General features: G+C 48.0%; 9 protein-coding genes across 9 annotated transcripts; 4 read left to right on the top strand and 5 right to left on the bottom strand.

Annotated features, from left to right (window-relative positions):
* Window positions 1–1,099: 1,099 nt before the first annotated feature.
* N7503_005729 (uncharacterized protein) lies at window positions 1,100–2,319 on the bottom strand (the record flags this gene model as incomplete). Its single annotated transcript, XM_057065276.1, has 4 exons — window positions 1,100–1,129; window positions 1,269–1,779; window positions 1,838–2,116; window positions 2,174–2,319. The coding sequence occupies 4 exons, from the start codon at window positions 2,317–2,319 to the stop codon at window positions 1,100–1,102; spliced, it is 966 nt and encodes a 321-aa protein (XP_056923019.1).
* A 1,390-nt stretch (window positions 2,320–3,709) lies between these two features.
* On the bottom strand, window positions 3,710–4,691 carry N7503_005728 (uncharacterized protein; the record flags this gene model as incomplete). Its single annotated transcript, XM_057065275.1, has 3 exons — window positions 3,710–4,072; window positions 4,130–4,361; window positions 4,414–4,691. 3 exons carry the CDS (start codon window positions 4,689–4,691, stop codon window positions 3,710–3,712), a joined length of 873 nt encoding a protein of 290 aa, XP_056923018.1.
* A 692-nt stretch (window positions 4,692–5,383) lies between these two features.
* Window positions 5,384–6,652, bottom strand: N7503_005727 (Zn(II)2Cys6 transcription factor domain-containing protein; the record flags this gene model as incomplete). The annotated part of the gene is made up of 2 exons (XM_057065274.1): window positions 5,384–6,535; window positions 6,584–6,652. 2 exons carry the CDS (start codon window positions 6,650–6,652, stop codon window positions 5,384–5,386), a joined length of 1,221 nt encoding a protein of 406 aa, XP_056923017.1.
* A 473-nt stretch (window positions 6,653–7,125) lies between these two features.
* Window positions 7,126–7,593, top strand: N7503_005726 (uncharacterized protein; the record flags this gene model as incomplete). Its single annotated transcript, XM_057065273.1, has 2 exons — window positions 7,126–7,181; window positions 7,245–7,593. The coding sequence occupies 2 exons, from the start codon at window positions 7,126–7,128 to the stop codon at window positions 7,591–7,593; spliced, it is 405 nt and encodes a 134-aa protein (XP_056923016.1).
* Window positions 7,594–9,282: 1,689 nt separating this feature from the next.
* On the top strand, window positions 9,283–11,434 carry N7503_005725 (T6SS phospholipase effector Tle1-like catalytic domain-containing protein; the record flags this gene model as incomplete). The annotated part of the gene is made up of 2 exons (XM_057065272.1): window positions 9,283–10,045; window positions 10,116–11,434. 2 exons carry the CDS (start codon window positions 9,283–9,285, stop codon window positions 11,432–11,434), a joined length of 2,082 nt encoding a protein of 693 aa, XP_056923015.1.
* A 778-nt stretch (window positions 11,435–12,212) lies between these two features.
* On the top strand, window positions 12,213–13,523 carry N7503_005724 (uncharacterized protein; the record flags this gene model as incomplete). Its single annotated transcript, XM_057065271.1, has 1 exon — window positions 12,213–13,523. The coding sequence occupies one exon, from the start codon at window positions 12,213–12,215 to the stop codon at window positions 13,521–13,523; it is 1,311 nt and encodes a 436-aa protein (XP_056923014.1).
* A 195-nt stretch (window positions 13,524–13,718) lies between these two features.
* On the bottom strand, window positions 13,719–15,240 carry N7503_005723 (class I SAM-dependent methyltransferase; the record flags this gene model as incomplete). The annotated part of the gene is made up of 11 exons (XM_057065270.1): window positions 13,719–13,952; window positions 14,004–14,358; window positions 14,405–14,435; window positions 14,488–14,513; window positions 14,563–14,681; window positions 14,743–14,778; window positions 14,840–14,884; window positions 14,932–14,938; window positions 15,008–15,055; window positions 15,107–15,138; window positions 15,187–15,240. The coding sequence occupies 11 exons, from the start codon at window positions 15,238–15,240 to the stop codon at window positions 13,719–13,721; spliced, it is 987 nt and encodes a 328-aa protein (XP_056923013.1).
* A 1,473-nt stretch (window positions 15,241–16,713) lies between these two features.
* N7503_005722 (putative inositol phospholipid biosynthesis protein Scs3) lies at window positions 16,714–18,055 on the top strand (the record flags this gene model as incomplete). Its single annotated transcript, XM_057065269.1, has 3 exons — window positions 16,714–16,786; window positions 17,092–17,888; window positions 17,954–18,055. 3 exons carry the CDS (start codon window positions 16,714–16,716, stop codon window positions 18,053–18,055), a joined length of 972 nt encoding a protein of 323 aa, XP_056923012.1.
* A 272-nt stretch (window positions 18,056–18,327) lies between these two features.
* N7503_005721 (uncharacterized protein) lies at window positions 18,328–19,532 on the bottom strand (the record flags this gene model as incomplete). The annotated part of the gene is made up of 2 exons (XM_057065268.1): window positions 18,328–18,638; window positions 18,692–19,532. 2 exons carry the CDS (start codon window positions 19,530–19,532, stop codon window positions 18,328–18,330), a joined length of 1,152 nt encoding a protein of 383 aa, XP_056923011.1.
* Window positions 19,533–19,646: the final 114 nt, after the last annotated feature.

Genomic DNA, 19,646 nt, shown 5'->3' with positions numbered 1-19,646 from the left:
GGTCCTATACTATGTAGACTTGTAATCCAAAAAAAAACTCCTTGAATGGTACTCAGATTTGGGCAGCAATGACCAAGCTCAGGGCCGGACAAGATAATCCCAGGAGAGGCATGTTGCTTATGATGAGAAGTGAAGTGCGATCCATGGGATTGAAATTTTCAGACACCCCACCCCTATACTGGAGCCTCACAGGAGCGAGCAAAAAGAGATTTTTCCACTTCTGGTAGCAAATAATGGACAAAGGTGCGGACGGATTTCAGAGTTTCAATGGCTCCGGCGTTGAACATTTAGTGGCGCTGATTTCCATCAACAAAGCCTTTCTCCTTAGATGTTGGCTTTCCAATATACGGCACAAAGGTCCACTCGTCTCATGTACGAAGCGAAATCTTGGTGAAAGCTCAAAACACTGAACCCTTGGAACCCTGGAACCCTGGAACCCTCCGGATAGAGCGGCTTCGGTTGCGCTTTTTGTCCAGAATTTCTCTACCAACTCCATACCCAGGAAAATTCTGCCATTCCCGTGCCCCGCCCCATCTTTGCGCTATATAAGTTGACTCTATTCGGTTAGTACAATCTGAGAGGTCACTCCTGCAGTATTTGACTCTCCAGCGTCCTGGTCCCGAGGTCGGAAATACGTAACAGGAGATGGTACCATTCGATTCAATCGGAAGAACACTTCTCAGGCGTCGAGGTCTCCAGGGCCCATAGATTTCCTCAAACCCGACAGAATACTCCGTGCTAGGATCAAAAAAGACCTTTTAGCGACCTAGGCACGGGACCGTTCGGCTCGCTTGGAACTGGAAGGTTTCACGGGGTGCCCGAGGTGTACGCTGTACGAAGCACACAATCTAGCATTATTCTTTCAGACGCCACTGAATTACAATTTATTAGCACAACCTGTTAGACCGTTTGGATACAGCGACTTAAAATTGGAATTTAATCGCACACTTCCATAACTGCCTGTTGACACCGAGAATAGAGAATATTCGGTACCATCATCTCCGGCGTACGCAGTTTACTGAGGGTGATTATCAATGATTTGGGAATTATTTGAAGATTGAGTTTAATTGGTATAACTACATTGCCACGCTCCAGCGCGTTAGAGCAGAGTAGACATCTTTTCTGCTAACTAGGATAGACGATCAGCCTTGATCCTGAAGCTCTCCTCGAATCGTCGCGTAGCAATTTATTTGCTGCATAGGCAATCAAGAGAGACAAACAAGCACGTGCAAAAATAGTAATACTGCAGCCAATGAACAAGATCCTACTAGTTGAATACCCTCTGACGTAGTTGTATAGCCAACATTCAAGGAGTTATTCTGATAGCCAACAGTGCGAAGCCAGGTCGGAGTCTCGGTATCATTCCGCAAAATATCAGAATGATAGCTATCGATGACACCTGAAAAGTTCATAACGAACTTACCCACAAGTGTCATCTCGGTCTCTGCATCGAGAGGAAAACCCGGCCCCGTTGTCGAGAGAGCGCTCGCCGCAAAGTATCCCTGCATCGATAGGTTTGCAGTTGTAGGATCAAATTGAAGATTCACAACTGGGTTTGTGAACATGGTCCCGTTGAAAGTAGTATTGAACGAGATGGGAGCGAATGACCAGCTGAGAACTTTGGTTTCACCGCAGTCTGTTGTGCTGTTGACCTCCCAGAAATTGAAACCCCCATAATCACCTATTGTACTTGAGAGATTATAGGGCGGGGCCTTAGCTTTCTCAAGGGACCAGATGAAATTATTTTCACCGTCTAAGGAGAGATTGTTATAGACAGGGCTAGTAATTCTTAGTAAGATCTTCAATATTATTTTAAGCCTGTGGCGATGAGACTCACTTGGACGAAAATAGTGCGTATTTGAGAGAGGGTATCATCTCTTGAATCAACTTCCCGGAAGGAACAGAAGTGAAGTCGAACCCAGGGGGCCAAAGAGTCAAAAAGGCATTTACTGGGTCATCTTCGAGGTTGTTGTATGAGGCTGACTCTGTGAGCGCTAGCAACGTTGTATAATTTGTAGTGATCGTTTCATTGCGAAGATCAGGACAATATTCCGTTTCAGAAGCTGCCAATCCAGAATATGCAGAAAATTCAAAATATGTGGTTCCATTGTAGTACCTAAAGGTGATTGATAAGATATTTTGTCTCGCGTTCAGGGTCGGATATTCAACTTACGATCCAACCCAACGGTAAAGGTCGCTCAAGGTCACATTGTCAGGTCGAAAGTTGAGCCCAGCGGAACTACTCGTATCCGTTGTAGCACGAACTACAGCGAGGGTCGTGATGAAGAGCACGGCTGGTACCGTTTGATAAACACGCATTCTGCATCCAGCTTTCCTTCCGGGTGAGACAGAGATTTGAAACGAAGTGATAGGCTTGCTCTTGTGTAGAATTTTGGGGTTTAATTAAGTCGAGCAGGGAAAATCTAGGGAAAATGCTTATTGACGCCCAGGCTCGGGTAATTTAGTGGCGCTAGAAGCTTAGCGGTCCATATACCTGGGAGGCAAATTTTATGCGGGTCCTCCATGGGCCCTTGTACCCTTTTGGCTATCTTTACCCGCGACTAGTCGGAGTTAACGGTCGCTTTGCCGAAGCTACTAGTCCACTGGTATATGCCGCGTCCATATTCCCTGTATTTTGAAAGGAAGGAGAAATGGTACTCCAAAGTGGAGCGAGGAGTAACATTTCGCGAAGAAAATCTTTGCATCAGCGACTGGTATGGGAAAGGGCAGGAGAAGATGATCAGCCAAATATAGCTTGCGAAACGGAACCTTCTACTTTTGCTTTGACCCCAAGTTTGTATCAGTACTGCGATGTGAAACGACTATAATACTAACATCGGAAATAAGAGCACTTGAGTTATAAGCATCTGTGCTAAGGGCATTCCCTGCCCTGACCTGTGTGCACTGGTGGTAGGCAGACACTGACTCCCCTGGGAGGTCGCAACCTTGGAAGTTGTTCCGGCTAGGTACGAAGTGAAAAACCGATAATAATAATAATAATATTCCTCAGGCTCGGCGGCTGAACCGAAAAGGCAAATATCACGAGTCTACTATACATGTCTTTATATATATGCGGTGTCTCTTGAAACCTTGGAAGCCCATACATGCAACGTTGTACCAGTAACATCTTCAGCAAGCAGTGTCGCAGCGAAATCTCGTGGGTTAGTAGGTTTGCCAGTAGGCTGGCTTGAAGGCGCTTCTCCAAGTGTTCAACATCCTATCTTCGGCAGTTGAAGCGCGTCTACCATCTGTAGCACGAGGTGGTTGGTGAGGTGGAGTAGAGAAAGGAGTGGGGTGGGGTTTATGTTCGATTCACCGGTCGGTCACAGCACTTGAGCGTGGAGATTGAGTTGCACCGTATCGTTTACACCGATAAGGTCCTCGAGCCCCAGTCTAGTCATTCTTTTTTGCCTCTTTTCTTTAGTCCCATCTCGGACAGGAAGAAGATCGCACAAGAAAAACATTTGTTCTCTTGCTTCAAAATTTCTTGCTCCGTGCAAAAAACCAGGAGCTCGAGGGTATTCTTGCTATATCCTCGTCGCGGTGCGGTTGGGTGGAAAGTGTCATTGTCGAGCATATCTGATCAATCGTTCCAGGAGTCTGCCATTCTTCCGTCCGGGCAGGGTTGTGGGGTCAAAAGTCCCGAGTCGTTGATGTATAGTAGCGATGAGGAAGTCCACAGGGTATCGTTTTACGTTGTAAACCTATTTCATACTGTAGTCCCCGAAATACTCGCTGCACCATGTGTGCGAGTATTGTCTGACCCAGAATAAGAAGTAAACTTTTCAAGAGGCTCTGAACTCCCTGGTAAAGAGTTCAAGTTACCAGCTTTGGCCTGCTTCTTGGCTGCTTTTTCTTCTTGTCGTAAAGTCTTGTGTATACGCGACAGGTTCCGAGTCCAGATACCGGCACCTAGATAGATGACCATACACAGGAACTCTGGAAGCAGTCCGAAGACTGACACGATTGTGATACCACCTTGGTCAAAGATGTGGTAAACATAGCCACAGTACGTCACATAGACGACACGGAATCCAACAAGTGGCCAAGAAATTGTGGCGGCGTACAGAAGCTTCCTAGATGTTAGTCAAAGTCCACCTGAGAAACGTGGGACGGCTATAAAACGTACGACTTTTTCATCAGGGAGACGTCTCTTGTGGCCTTTGCAAGACCAACTTCCCACGATCAACACGCCTGTATAGACCCATCCGAGAAGCCAGATAATGAGGCCAGCTTTAAGAATGGCAAGCTCAGTGAGACCCTTCAGCGACAAAGACACACCAACGATGATCAGTACCTGGGCAGTAATGGAGCCCCAAATTCCCGCAAAAACCGGGAGGTCTTTACGGATTGAAAAGTTGCTGAATGATTTCGTTAGTCCATCAATCAGTAGTGCTTGATGTTGTTACTCACGCTTCATTCACAAAGCCCTGACACACCAATGAAAACGGCGAGAGACCGACCCCGTTAATTACAAGTGGGATGATGATACTGGGCAAACCAGTTGTCGCGATCGAATGAAACGCGATGGCATTAGCGGCGATGCGCAGAGAATTCCAGATGAATGCGTTAAGCCATGGACCGAGGCCCTGCAGGCCATGCATATAAAAACAGTAGCAGACAGGAAGTATTGAAATCCCGAAGAAAACCAAGCTGGCTAACTCGAGGGCCTCAATCGGAGGATAGGCCATGATGTCTACTTGTCGATGAATCGATTAGATTAGATGTGCGGGTAGGTCATGCAAGCGCGCGATGCAAAGCGTGGGTCTCGGGACAGAAATAAAATGATCGACTGAGTATGTAGGGATTGACATGTCTTTATCTTGAATTCTTCTGTTAAGGGGTGGAAGATGGGATTTTCACCCTTGGATCCTTCAACAGCTACTTCCATGGCGATCGTCAAGGTGGAAGACCATGGGTGTCGGATCCTTGCCTCGCATGGCTTGTGTTTGAGTGGAAGCAAGGGAGGGCAGGAAATATTCAGACATTGAGAACAGACCAGTCGGACCGTGCTGTCGAGGGCCGAAAGTTAACCCGACAGCCTTTAACCAGGGGGAAGAAGGTGGAATTCCCCCTCGTTTGCCTTCTCTTATCGCTGAATCACAACACGATCTCGTCCCTACACATGTGAATGTCCTCTGTATGCCCTCCATAGGGGCTACTGAGCCGAATTATTCTGTGGCGGCGCCTTCACTTGTCAGCCCGGTCTGAAGTACCTCTATTTGACTGTCGCAAGTGACGTAGACTCAGGTATTGGCGATCTCCCAAATTTCTTCCCTGTTAATGAGATCGGTCAGAGCTATGAAATTCCAATTATCGCCAAGCGGGTAGATAACAACCGAGTGGCGTTTCATGGGATTCCTGGCAGTTTCGTGACAGCTCATTATGATGAAGCCTCTGCTATGTTTGATGTAGCGGAAGGGGTTGCAGTTGCAATATTGCCTTCTTCAGATGTAACAGAAGGGTCCTCAGTAATCAAGTTGAGAGGCCAGACCATGGTCCATTTCCATTCAGCTGGTAAAATGCTTTCGATTCCACGCACCTCCCGCTCAGGAATCCCCTGGAGCCACCAAACATTCTCTACCTTCTTGGCCAACGCGAACAAGTACCCGAGGATAACAAGAGCGCGGGGGCGTTTCTCCGTAACCAGCTCATAAAATTGGGGGACCATTGGTGGAAATCCTGTGAACATTTTGCGGAGAACCCAATTAGATGTTGGGGATTTCGAGGCTGTATAGAGACACTCCAGGTAGTCGACGCTCTCAGAATAGGCTTTCTGCGTCTTCTCGTCAATATTTTCTTCATCTTGACGATATTCAAGGATAAAATGGAATGGCTTTGCAGTTCCCTTGAAGTTACTCAACCCCTCGTGAAACAGAAGCGGCTTTGCCAACAACAAGGGGTTGAGCTTGGAGTCTGATTGGATGAGCTGATGGAAGACAGTCCTCATAATTGTTCGAATGCCCCGCGCCACGGATAACCACAGTAACGGAGGCTCGTAGGAATCCGAGGAAGGTTCCGATCGGAGGAACAGAGTGTACAAGGAGAGCAACATTGCATTGGCGCAGACCGCTTCACTAGTATTCCCATCTAAATCGGCTGTCATCGGACGGTGTTCCTGAAGAGCAAAGTCAATGTAGGCATGTTGAATAGGCCGCAGAGAATTCGCCTGGTCTGGAAACAATGTGGCGCGGTGTGATGCACTTAGTGCGAGCAATGTGTGAAGAAGTGGCTCATACTCAAATGCCATCTCGGGTACAGCGACGCTCCACATCTCGTGAACGGCTGGCAGGTCCGCTGCGCTCATTGTAGCTGCAGTGGCTGTTACCCAATGGTGCATGAGACGAATTTGAAGGACTGGCAGCCCTCCATGTGGGGAGGGCTCCTCGAGCTTGGGAGCTTCGGCAGCCCTCCGCCCTCGAGCATGCACGGCCTTGAATTGGCTAGGATCATATATGCGAGTCGATAGTGATGGATATTCACATTGGATGCTGTGTCGGCCGCAGTGTGTGCATCTGGGACGCTTTTCGTCACACTAATCGGGCATCAATATCTACCTCGTGAAACCAACGGGGTTCCTTACCTTAACCTTCCGAGATTTACATCGAAGACAGCCTGTTGTGGATTTCCGGTGACTGAGGCGCGGGGGCATTGTACACTTGACCAATAAGACGTACGTGACACTGTAACCAGTCAATCAAAAGGAAAATAGAAGACAAACCTCGGTTTCGGGAGTTTCGGTTTCGGGAGAAATGTTTAGAGGTGCTGGATAAGACTTTAGAGTGGGGTGTTCTGAGTTTAGTGTGAGCCACTCAGCCCCCACGGGCTGTGCTCGGTTTCGGTCCGTTGTATCATATTGGGTAAAGCACGCGCAAATATGATTTCGATGTGGATACTTTCAATCTGACAGCCCCAGAATATCCTATCGCAATGCAAAGAAATTCCGCTCACTACCGGGCACCACCATAATTGCGCATTGTCATCGCCAAATGGGACATGATCGACCTGCGTAATTGTTATAAAAAGGTCTATCAGCGCCAGACAATTTAGACACATCTCTCCTTCCAGTGTACAAGAACACTCAAAATAATCACTTGTCAACGTTGACCAACATCTACACCAATCATGGGTATCTTGAGGGCAGCTCTGATTGGAACCGCCGCCAACCATATTGGCAAAAAGTGAGTAGCCCTCTCCAAGTTCGTCTTACTCCACTTTTCTTGAGACTTACTGTTGTTTGAAAGAGGTTCCAGTAGTGGAGAAAAGAAAGAACGCAAGAACGAGTCGACTCCGCCGCCACAGCCTTATTACCACCCTGGCTATCAACCACAGAATCAGTATGGCCAGCTTCCGTATGGCCAGAACCCCTACAGTGCTCCGCAGTATTCGCAAGGCTACGGGGGCAATTACCAGGGCTACCCGCCTCAACAGTATAGCCGCGGTGTCGACGACCCCTCGAGGAATGGAGGCTCAAGGTCGATGCAAACCTCTCCTCCTCCCTATCAGCAAAACCCTGCCTATGAAAGTAGGAACGAAAAATCCCCTGCGCATACTCAGAACCAGGGAAACTATCCTCAAGAGCGACGACACTAAGTGACCTTCTGCCAGAAATCAGCGCAGCCTTTACATATTTTTTTTCTGACAATACTGTATATAGGGCTCGGGTGTTTTCGATAATGCATAGATTTGGAGAATATTGTTGCTTTTGTTTCGTTCCTGATTTGGCTTTTGTGAGGTCTCTTACGTTATTTTTACATATAGATCGATGTCGCTTATCAAGAAATGAATGAACCATCAGAAAATTGCAGAAGGTAGCAAGCAATCTTGGAGATAAGTACACCTGGGTACAACATGGGGGACTTGTCCATTCTCGTTCACCACTCCTTAGATCGAGCACAGAACGTCTTCATGACCTTGCTCGAAAAAAGGTTTACTCATTAGCCCCCAGATTTTCATTCCTTTTTGTTTCGTATATGCAGGTAAGCTGTCAGAACAGCGACCAAACCAATGCGACAACATCAGATCTTTACTGCCTAGACCCACGGAGACCTGGAGGCTGTTTCGAGTACGAGATCAACGCCTTCAACAAGTCCACCAAAACACCAAACCCAACAGTGGGCGCATCGAATCATCGGCTTTATACCCAGTAATTTTGAGTTCTTCCCCATTTTAACAAAAACACAGCTGAGAGATTGTGTAACATCCGAGCGTCCGTATCCGGGGGAAAACGAGAGCGTACGGGCCTTGGCTCGGTGGATACTAGGTTTTCATGAGCCTTCACAACTTTCAATCAACCAATGAATTAACAGTACGCGGGTCGTGTCTGCGAAAAAAAGCCCCTCAGTGGAAAAAAGGCAGAACTGTTTCCGAGGTTATGATCGTCAAGGCTGGCGAAGTGGTGCTGTGAGATATTGGTGTTTATTTAGAGTTGTTATCCACATCGCTGTCCAGTCCTCGGTTCACTAGAGCGGACATAACCGCTGTGGCGTATTATTTTCTTATGGCCTTTGCCAATGTTGTCACTATGCTTGACCAGGGCCCAGCTGTGCGGGTGCCTTTGCGGGTTTGCCGGGTCCTGATGGCCCACCAGAAAATGCGCCACCATCCAAGAAGTGGAGTGATGACCACGCCTGCATGAATCATACGTGAAGTTACAGAGAATACAGCTGGGGAAGGTCGGGCGCAGGGGCCAAGGCTGTGAAAGATGGGAAACTCTGTACGGAGTAGTGGTTCCAATAAGGATTCCTTAATTCAGGGGCTCTTCTAAGATCGTACTTTCTCCGTCCGCCTTGCGCACAGACTTCCTCGAAAATCGGCACATGATGACATCCACATGCGATCAAACATAAAAAGCGAAGAACTTGATCGTTCGTATCATTGGCATTCGTCGCGCAGTCATTGGCTGCAAAGCGAACCCACGGGTGATGCGAGCCGAGATGATCCCCACAAGGCGCATCCACAACTCCTGCAGCTGAAGAAGAAAAAGGCAAAGGGTGGGGGAGCTGAAGGCCTTAGCGTCCCAGGTCCCCATCAAGGAATCCATGATTGGTATAATTAGGGAGCTTGGCCCGTGTCAGCTCCACAAGTTCGTGCTGATGAGTTGATTGTGGATAGTGCTGGGCGATGGTTGGCCTGAGTGTCAGCAAGAGGCCCCCAATGCTGTAAGGCGTGAGAATAATGGCGTATAAGTATGAAACTGTGGAGTCCTCCGTTCTGCTTCAATTTCTTCCACCTCTACCGACCGGTCGATAATTCCACCGTCTGTTTATATCGCTTTTCACCATGGACCTGGGTAATGCCGATTATGTCCCGGGTGAGGACTATATTCTTCGTCAACGCAAAGACGCCCAGCACGCCGCTATCCGGAAACGAATTGTTATTTGCTGCGACGGTACCTGGCAGTCTGCCACGTCGGGACAGAAAAACGTCCCATCCAATGTTACCCGCCTGTGCCGAGCCCTGAATCACATAGGCACAGACGAGAAGGGCGATCAATGGCAGCAAGTTGTCTGGTATGATTCAGGGGTTGGCACGACTGCAGGAGTGATCGGAGACGTTGTGGAGGGTGCATTCGGCCAGGGGGTGGAGCAGAATGTTATCGAGGCCTACAATTTCTGTGTGCTAAACTATAAGCCAGGCGACAAGATTATGTGTTTTGGTTTCTCACGCGGCGCGTACACGGCACGCACAATTGCGGGCTTGATTTCGGACATTGGAATTTGCCACAAGTCAGACTTGAACAAGTTCCCTGATCTATGGGCCATGTACAAGAAAGTCAGACACGGAAAGCGGTTCGATCGCAGTGATCTTTGGTTTGATTGGAGGTGGGGAAAAGCCGATGAAAACCAGGGTGCTGGCACAAAGGACAACCGGACGTTTGTCTATGAGCAGGTGCCCGAGGGTGAATGGGCACAGGATGGATCCAAGGAGGTTGAAGTCGTTGGAGTCTTCGACACTGTCGGTGCTATAGGAATGCCCCAGGTTCTTGGAATGAAATTGCCATCCGCAGGGAAGAATGGCTGGCACAATGTTGGGCTGTCACCGAGTAAGTTTCCTCCCTCCTCATATTTGTCCTGAATGTATGCGAAATGGGCCGCTGACTCAGTGAACCATAGATATCAAGCATGCTTACCATGCTTTGGCTCTGGACGAACATCGTCAGGCGTTTTCTCCGTCAGTGTGGTTCCTACCAAACAAGAAAGCTACCCCCGAGGATTGCGAAGTCAAAAAGGCGGAGGAGGAAGTGGCCAAAAAAAAGTACTGGACAGCCTTGCAGGACGCAAAGGATCTGAAAGCAGGAGGCAAGGCCACCGACAAAGAAGTAAATGACGCCGCCCGCGCCGTCAACGAGGCTGCGAGAGCCTGGAACAAGGCCACTCGGACACGAATCAAGTTTGAAAATCGAGTGGGAGTCCACTCCGAATTGAAGCAGGTGTGGTTCCCTGGCTACCACGTAAACATCGGTGGAGGAGACATCGAGACATTGCAAAATATCGGTGATATGGAAGAGATGTCCAGCATTACCTTTTCTTGGATGCTCGACCAAATCAAGGCGCATCTTTCGATTGATGAGAGATTCATCATTAAGGAGCACAATGCGCGCGCGAGGGCCCTCCAAAAGATCAATCAGGAATACCTTGCAGAGAGCAAGAAAGCAGGGTCTCTCAAAACCTGGATTTATAACACTGCCAGAGCAACGGCTTCAGTTATCATGCATCCCCTGGACTCCGCGATTGAGCCAGCCTATAGAAAAATTCGCGCCTATGGCTGGGGAACGGGTGAACTGATAGACAGCTTCACATCCATGTACTGGCTGAATGGGAAAAAATGGCGCACACCGGGATCATACGGCTCAAAGGATGGCAAAGATCTTGGCGAAACCTTCGAGTTCATTCACCCTGTCGTGAACTTCCGGGTGGAACAAATGAAGGAGCAAAATCGCAAGAATGGCAAGCACCCATTATACCTGCCGCTCAGCCCCGGTACCAATTATGAGCGACGCAGAGTAGAAGATGCTGAAGGGAACGTGAGATTTGAGTACTACATGGGTAACTCGTCAAAACCCATACCTGAGTGGAGGCTAGGTGGAATGGACTCCTATGAGCGGTTGGCTATTACTGGAGAGGCTGCGTATATCTATGCCGACAAATTGGACGAGGAACTGCGGACTGGTTGCCGAACGGAGCGCTGTGCCTTTGGTAATGACGACGAGAAAGAATTTTGGCTGAAGCCTGTGATTGTGCAAAAGGCGGATGGTCTACTTACGTTGGCAACACCCGAGGAAGCGTGGGGCGAACAGTCTCAGTTAACAGCTGTTGATGGCGAGACTCAACCCACGAAATCTCTTTCGGAGACTACATCGAAGTCATTTGAGGTGGAGACCACCAGGATGGATGCTCCAAGCCAGGTGTCCCACACGACCTCGGTCTATTAATATTGTTTTGTAATTATGTAGTTAACTTAGATTGTATATGACTGGACTCAATTTTCGGGCTTACTGAAGGATGGATTTTATGGAAGATCTTAACATCTGGAACATCTAGACCAACAGAACTCTTCTCGTTCGCAACGATGATCAAAGCTATGCAATTTACTGCTTAGCTGTTCTTATCACGCACATTCCTGGGCAGAATTCTCCAATATATGCTATGTTCGATATCCAAAAGTGATAACATCTACATGCTGTACTCACAGTCATGGCCTAGACTGCGAAACGTCGTGAATTATTGACGAAAATCAAGAATTGCAATTTGATCACGGATGCTGAGTGACCCCATGCCAATGAAACAGGTCCTGAAGGTCGATGCATTGAAATAACGTCACAGATTAGATTGGCAAGTCTCATTTAAAGTGTGCAGCCTGTTTTTCTTGGATAAAAATAGCCATGGCGGAGAGGATGGGTTTCCCCGCTATTTTTATACGACGTCCAATCATAGGGTCAACGTGGGGCTCAAGGTTGCCATATACTTTCCGGCCCCAGTAAGACGCCGTGTACGCTGTGCCCTGTCAGCTCTAAGCCTCGTATTAATTCCACAGCCTTGCCTTCTTACCAATAGGCAGAGCCATAGTTACCCAAGAGAGTTGATCATTTTTGCAGATCCAGCCTTGGGGATCGCGTTATAAGGCAGCCTTGTCTCAGGTTTGAGGCTTGATAAATTTCACACCTTCCAGAAGCTGACTTGGGACAAATCTCAACTTTTGCATGTCTCAAAATGGCACCAACTGAGCTGCTGACCCGACCGGCGGAGTTATGGCAACAATCTACAAATAAGATGCACCGGTCGACTACCGACATTTGGCGTCGGTCTACGAATTTATGGTACGACTCGAAACATATGTGTCACCAAACCACCATGGATGTGTGGCATCGTTCTTCAGACTCAGTAACAAATTCGATGAATCGTTGCCTCCAATCAACGGACAAGTTGACAACTGCCGCAAAGAAACTACAGACTACGGGCAATGAAGCGAAAGTTGTAAATGAAGCACCAATAGCTTCAGCAAAAATCGATCCTTCCACAATACCAGCGCCTTCTCTCATCCCTAACACTCCATATTCGCCCGAGTCTGTTGGGTCACCAGAGCCCACAAAGCCGCTGCCATCCATTCAGACAATCCAATATATACCATACTCAAAACCATCATCTCGGAGCCGATCTCAATCTGAATCCGACACCAACTCTACATCATCCAGTTCACTCTCGATCGATCTTGATTTAGATAAAAAGAATGCAGCAGATCAACAAACCAAAGATCTCATTGAATTGACCAAAAAGATCGATACCGACTTGGAGCAAGCCAAACAACTAAGAGATTCCAAGTCCTCCCAATTAGGCGAGATCGAGCACAACTGGATCAACTCTACCATCAACGACGCTAAAGACTCAAACCAAGAAATGACTCAAATTCTCAGCTCTTACCGCCTCATCGCAGAAAAGCGCAAAGGAAAACTAGGCCTATCAAGCCGCAAGCGCTGGAGAACACAAGACTGCCAACGCGTTCGAGAAAAATACCCTCGCCTCGTGCTCCATCAAAGCCGATTAGAAAAGGTGCTTACCCACCTGACCACCACACCAGCTTCTCCGGACTTTTCACCCGAAGAGCCAACCGGAGCATCATTATCAGAGCTTCCACTCTGCGAAGCAACAGTGAAGTCATTGGTCGAACTTCCAGTCGAATTTGAAGTTGCAGCATCTTTGCCAGTGATTGCTGAACTCCCTTCCGAGTCATTGTTTCCCGCAAACGAACAGGGGCTCATCGGAGAGCTACCTGCCGTTTCGAGCAGCATTAGGCGCAAAACCATGCTGCCAATCCCTAGAATCATTGTCACTCAGGCCGTGGAGGATTTATCAGCGGAGCAGAGCAGAAGTAAGGAAATGGACGAGAACGAGTTCACCAATTATGAAAACAAGGAGATGGATGAGATGATGGCTTGGGAGAAGACGAGAAATGATATTCAAATGCAGCAATCCGAATCTCTGGCTCGGATTTTCGCTGAGATGGAGAAGAAATCCATGCATTGATCGATTCATGTTTTATGTTCGGCGTACTTTGATATACCCTTTGAATTAGCATTATGAGCAATACCCTGAACATTGAAACCAAATTGGATAGTTTCTGCTTGAATACTTTCTTTCTCAGCCCTAGAAGTAGTTGTATGTCATCATTCATTGCACTATTAACATTATTTATACTATATGCATCCCTTGGAGGGCAAGTCATGCCGGCTTTTGTCCGTATACTATGTGTACTCTCGAGTACAAATGATTAGAAAGATCTTTCAATTCATACCGCACACCCGCCAATATGGCTTCAATCTCCGCACGAGTCCACCCCAGCACGCGAGTAAAAAGCGCAAATGTGTAAGGTGGCATTGCTTCAAGCATGTTGAGCTGATGATATCGTCCGAGTTCCTTCAACTTGGGGTCTTTAGGCCAAGGACTCTGGGGTAGCTAGTTCAGGTTAGCAGACGTATTTTCAGGTTCGGACAACTGATTGATTACCTTGTATACATCTTCGCGGACATTGACAAAGCCGACATTTTCAAATCGCTCTTTCCATGTGCTCACTGAATTCATATCTTTCCCGAAGCTTATTGATGAGGCTTGAAGATTTTTCACACTTTCTACTAAACATCTTGCGTTTAGGTGGGTACCGTCATCTGAATGTGTGTTAACTTCCATTGATGCCATCTCGAACCATCCGTTTGGTGTTAAATTATCGAATGCCTGTTGGAATAGTCTGTCGTGATCGCGAATGGCTCCCTCGAGCTCGCGTCCATGGATGTAGTCGAATGGATGTCTGTAAGACCATGGTTCTTCGAAGTCATCGATTTGAAAGCGACAATTTGATGGTACCCTGGATCTGTTAGTCTTGATTATATAAGTCTTGTTGTTGCATGTACCATGATGGTTGAATGGGGCTGAGATCGATTCCTGCTGAAATTAGTTTCGGTTCAGGTAAAGCACTAGTAATTAGACTCCATACCGATAACATCAGCACCGGGATTTTCACTACTAAGAATCAGTACTGTGCCAGAGAAGTTTTGAGAGGGCTTCTTACTCTGCGAAGTCAATCGCCCATATCCCCGTGCCTGTTCCTATATCAAGCACCCTTTGGGGGTCTTTTACTGGAGCTCTGTGTAGTTCGCCTTTCAGAAGCATTAAATAAATATGATGGCTCTGTTGAATCATTGTCAATATCAATCATAGATGATGTCACATTTGCGCAGCGGGAACCAACCAGATCAAGGCGATCTTGCTCTTGCTCATCATTCGGCTAGATCCAAGATGAAATTAGTTTCAATTCTTTTAATCAGGAATTGCCAGGGGACACGTACAAGAACATATTCTCCTTCGTGATAAGAGTGATATCTGCGACCGTTCTAAAGACTCAGCGAATGACCCAGATGGGGATCAGGACGGTTCGTACCTCATATCTATCCGATCAGCAACATATTGCGGGGTAACTCAGATTCAATTCAATCTGTTCTGGAAATCAAACATACTGATAATTTAAAGCACTTGATGTGATGCTTTCGGTATAGCTCTTTTCCCTGAAGCAAGGGTCAGCACAAGCGACGCATCCCCATGACCAGAACACTCACGAGCCGAAATACGCTGAATCATTGTCAGGAACCTATGAATTGTTAGTGGACGGTCTCGAGCTTGGAGATCGATGACTAACGTCCGGCTCGATAAACCCAGAGCTGTCTGAGCCATTTGACGTGTTGAGCTGCATCCCTGAGATGCCCCTGGGGAAACGCGATGAAGAAAATTCGAGAAAAAGTTGGAAGGGATGTTTGCAGGAGGTGAACTTGGCAAAAAGCGTCAACAGCCACACCGACTTCAGTCTTATGATACTTACGACAACTGGGAATGAACCAAAGCGCCGGGCTCTACGCTATTCACCCGTTGATGTATCATCGCCAAATAAGTGGTCCCTGTGCGCACTAACACGAGAAATACCACTGCGGTACCAGCCGGGCGGGTCAGGCTCGGCCAAGGCCCCATGGAAATCACTTCGCAATCTAGGAAGGAGAGAAGGGCTAGCGTATTGAATCCTTCACGGTCATTAGTCAGGTGAGATCCGCAGGATTGAAAAGGGGGCCGAATCTCCCCCAATCACGAACCGTAGCGGGTCAACTTTACCGTTTCACTAATACACAGCTTTGTTCGCCATTTACTGACTCAATCTAGCGCTAAGCTTTTTGTACATGTCATTCGGATTTCAGAGCCTCGCGGAGGGTTCATCTCGCTTACTCCAATATCATCCCAGACCGATCATGGAGATTCCCGGGGCATCCGGGTGACTCGCCTAAAGCCCTAAAGTCCCAAAGTCCCTTGGCTTGGCGTTCTGGCCCTTGTCGCATAACCTGGATGGAACTGAGATCCCGGCATTCTGGTTCGTAGCCACTAAAAGCGGAGATGAATACCGCTCCAAGTCCAACTTTCGTGGAAATCACAGGATGTTCTTTTGCCCCCGCCAATGCGTGTCGCACCCCTGCTACCCATGGACCGCATACGAGTTACGTGGATGCTCGCTGTGCTGATACATGTACTGTACAGCGATCTTCGAATCTTCAATGGCCGATAAGATTATGACCTCTATTGGATCTCGAAATTTGATTGGTTGCTTCAATGTTCCTTAAACTGAGGTTCTCTAGCGCGCTGTTGAGTCGGATCATTCGTCATGTCGTACGGAAACAAAACCAGATCAAATTAATTGGTCGATAACGTATTTTAGTATTTCATGCATATTTATGGTCGAGGGTCTAGCGGGAACAAAGCCTTGTCTGATATCCGAATTCAAGTCACTCTTTCCGTCCACTTCACATCCTTGTGTGTTTCTCTTTCAGACTCAGGAGCCGGTCGATATCATTTTTCATTTTAGTTTCCCAGGTGTTTGGTCCTTCAACGAAAACGGCTGAAACTTAAATTGACGCATTAAATCCATGATTTTACTTTCTCTATCTTCTGCTAAAACCCGCTCATATATGATATCTAGAAAGAATAAATCCCTCAATTATGAGCTGCGATCGACATCTATTACTTCGTATGACCAGGGAGTCTAGATACAATACATCTATGTCCGCACCCACTAAGCAAGCCCATGCGGGTGACAGGTATATTATTCTTGAGACTAACCTGGTTGTGCTTCTTCTAGCCTTTCAAGGTCGATATGAGCCTCAAATAATTATACGATTGTCAAATAATGGCCCCCAACTGGCTATTTGAACGTCATTTTGACAACTCTTTGACTGGACTACTTCATGATTGGTGGGAGCGTGAGCATTGATGCCTGAGGTATCAGGTATATGCCTCGGCCGGCGAAATTGATGTCATCCTCCACTTGTCATGGCGTTTACACTTTCCCTGTTTACCACGACCTTGAACCTTTCAATTCCACGAGGCATGACACAGAAGCTACTTCTTCCATCTCCTGCAACTATACTATTACTTCACTGTCTCAACTGGCCCTAAGAGGCTCCCTCGAACTAGGGTCTCACAACACATTAACAATGGCCACACCCGCCCGACCTCCCCCCCTCCCCGGTGGTCCTCTTCATATACCCCGCGACCTTGCTATTAGGATCGCTATTCTCAATTCTCTCACCAACTGCCCATGGCTCAAGGGGACAGCCCCCGCTCACCCAGCCAGCAGGACCTTTAGCACCCTCCCTAGCTGCCGACTTACACTTATCCGAGAGTCCAGTCAATTACTTTGCGCGGAAGAACAACATCTTCAACATCTACTTCGTGAAGATCGGATGGCTATGGACAACTCTCGCTTTTGCCTCGCTTCTCATCGCACAACCGGCTTTCCACTACTCCGCCTCGCTTTCTCAGTCACAACAACACGCCCGATTCCGCCGTATGATCCAGGCCATCACCCGCTACGCACTTGCGACGACAGTATGGTATCTGATGACGCAGTGGTTCTTTGGCCCGGCTATCATTGATCGCAGCTTCGTCGTCACGGGCGGAAAATGCCAGGAGATTATGAAACAGGCCGGAGAGGCGAGCTCAGATTTGAGTCCCTCTGTTCAGCTGGAAACGTTGTTTTCGGCTGCTGCCTGTAAAGCCGCGGGTGGGTTATGGGGAGGTGGCCATGACATCAGTGGTCATGTCTTCATGCTGGTTTTGACTACATCACTCCTCGCCTTCGAGGCCATTGGCGTTGGAGCCTTCTCGTTCGGTTCGCGCGTGGATGGAGATGGTTCGCGCGAGCGGAAAGGGAGCGATCCAAAAGATATCCGAACCAGCGAGCAAGATGATGGCTCTTCGCTAGTAAGGACGTGGTCGCTGCGCTTCGTTTGGGGAGTGGTGGGCTTGGGTTGGTGGATGCTTTTCATGACCGCCATCTGGTTCCATACGTGGTTGGAGAAGGTGAGTCATTATCTGAAGCGGAGCCTTTACTTGTGATTTCCGCTAACATTCTATTCTTTCTACAGTGGTCTGGCTTGTTTGTTGCCTTGAGCACTGTATATGTCATTTACATCCTCCCGAGGACATTAGCTCCTTGGAGAAACATTGTCGGTATACCAGGGGCGTAAGTTACCCCGACCAACATTTCTGCTTTGCATATATTGTTTTGAAGATGTATTGCATTTTTTCGGGCATAGCAGTCTGGGTTCACAAAATCGTGGAAGTGCTCCTAGACAAAGAATCCCAGTGTACTGATAGATATCTCCCAATTAATCAATCTCCTACATGTCACCTCGCACAGGTCTCCTCTAACAGTAGAGGAATGTTTCTTTCTTATTTCTGCAATGTCGGAGGCTCGGGGCCTAGATACCCCGCGCAAAATGCTTAATAGCACACAAGGTTAGCAAAAGTATGTTCCTCGCTTTCTGAGATATGGAAAGATCATACCACCTGCATTCAACGCCGATGCATACATCACACGAGTGATCGGTCGCAAATCTTGAGGTGTATATTCATCATGTATGGAGAGCTCCATATATGGATCCCACGCGGCGATGATAGCATCAGACCAAGTTTTGAGGTCAACAGCCCGTTCTTTGTCAGTCGTCTGCTGCGACTGACACTGGCTTCCCATACAAGTCCCGAACTCTCTGAACGCCAAGCGATATTTGATGTTACGCGCAAGATAACGATCAATCTCGAATAGGTTGTCTATCATGAATATTAGCATAGCTGATTCCCGAAACCTGGGGTGAAGAACGGACACAACTGCTCAAAGCATCTCGTTGCCAGATTTGAGGCCCAATTCTCCTTCTCAGAGAACCAATGCACTGTCCACAATGTCATACCCAAGTCCAGGGTATCACTGGAAACGAAATGCTCCCCCTTCCGCTCCATCACTCGCTTGTAATCCCCAATCTCTTCTGCCAATACTTCTCCGTCGCCTGCCATAGCAGCCGTTGCCTGGAGTATGCGAAAGACAACGAATCCGTCAATGGGATCTAGGTTCCCCTCAGAGGAGACGAGCGACTTTGACAAATCCATGGACATCTTCCAAATCATACGCGGGCGTGCCGCTGATCGATCCACGAAGAACTTGGGGTGGATTGCGCGTGCCAGATTGACAGCTTGACGGTTGTACTTCATATCACCAGATGCCATGGCCATTCGATTCAGTGCAAACATCCACACCGTCAGATAATGATGATACTGTCCATCACAATCGGATCCATGCTCATCCGTCTTTCCAATCCGCAATCCCCCGCCGAGAGGATTTGACTCGGTTGCTCCAGGCAATCGCGATGCACCGTCCCTTGTGCGACCTAGTACATCATGGACAGTCTCGATGAGTCGACGAGCAAGTTGGATGTACCTATCATCAGAGCCGTTATCTCCGCCTGCGCGACTGTATTCATGGTGCATAGTCAACAAGTTGATGACGCCGAATGCATCGGTCCACAGATACCGACCGCGGTGCCCGCCTGATTTTAATGGAGGGCTCCAGCTCTTAGGATCTTCTATGAGGCTGAAGCTACCATATACTGATTCCATGGCTTGCTGGAAGCGGTCCACACGCGGGGAGGGACTGCTGATCGGGAGAGCCATACTTGCAGTACTTGCTCTGTGGAAAGAAGATCGCGTACCAGCGCGAATGATGAAACCCAGAATATTTCTGGTGGTGAGGTGTGGCGAACACCACCTAGGCTGCGATATGATCAT

Source organism: Penicillium pulvis, assembly GCF_028828015.1.
Source record: "Penicillium pulvis strain IBT 33274 chromosome Unknown contig_23_segment0_segment0, whole genome shotgun sequence".
In the NCBI taxonomy this organism is placed as follows: Eukaryota; Fungi; Ascomycota; class Eurotiomycetes; order Eurotiales; family Aspergillaceae; genus Penicillium; species Penicillium pulvis.
The sequence above is the reverse complement of the archived record's forward strand: the minus strand, read 5'-3'. Positions and strand labels throughout refer to the sequence as shown.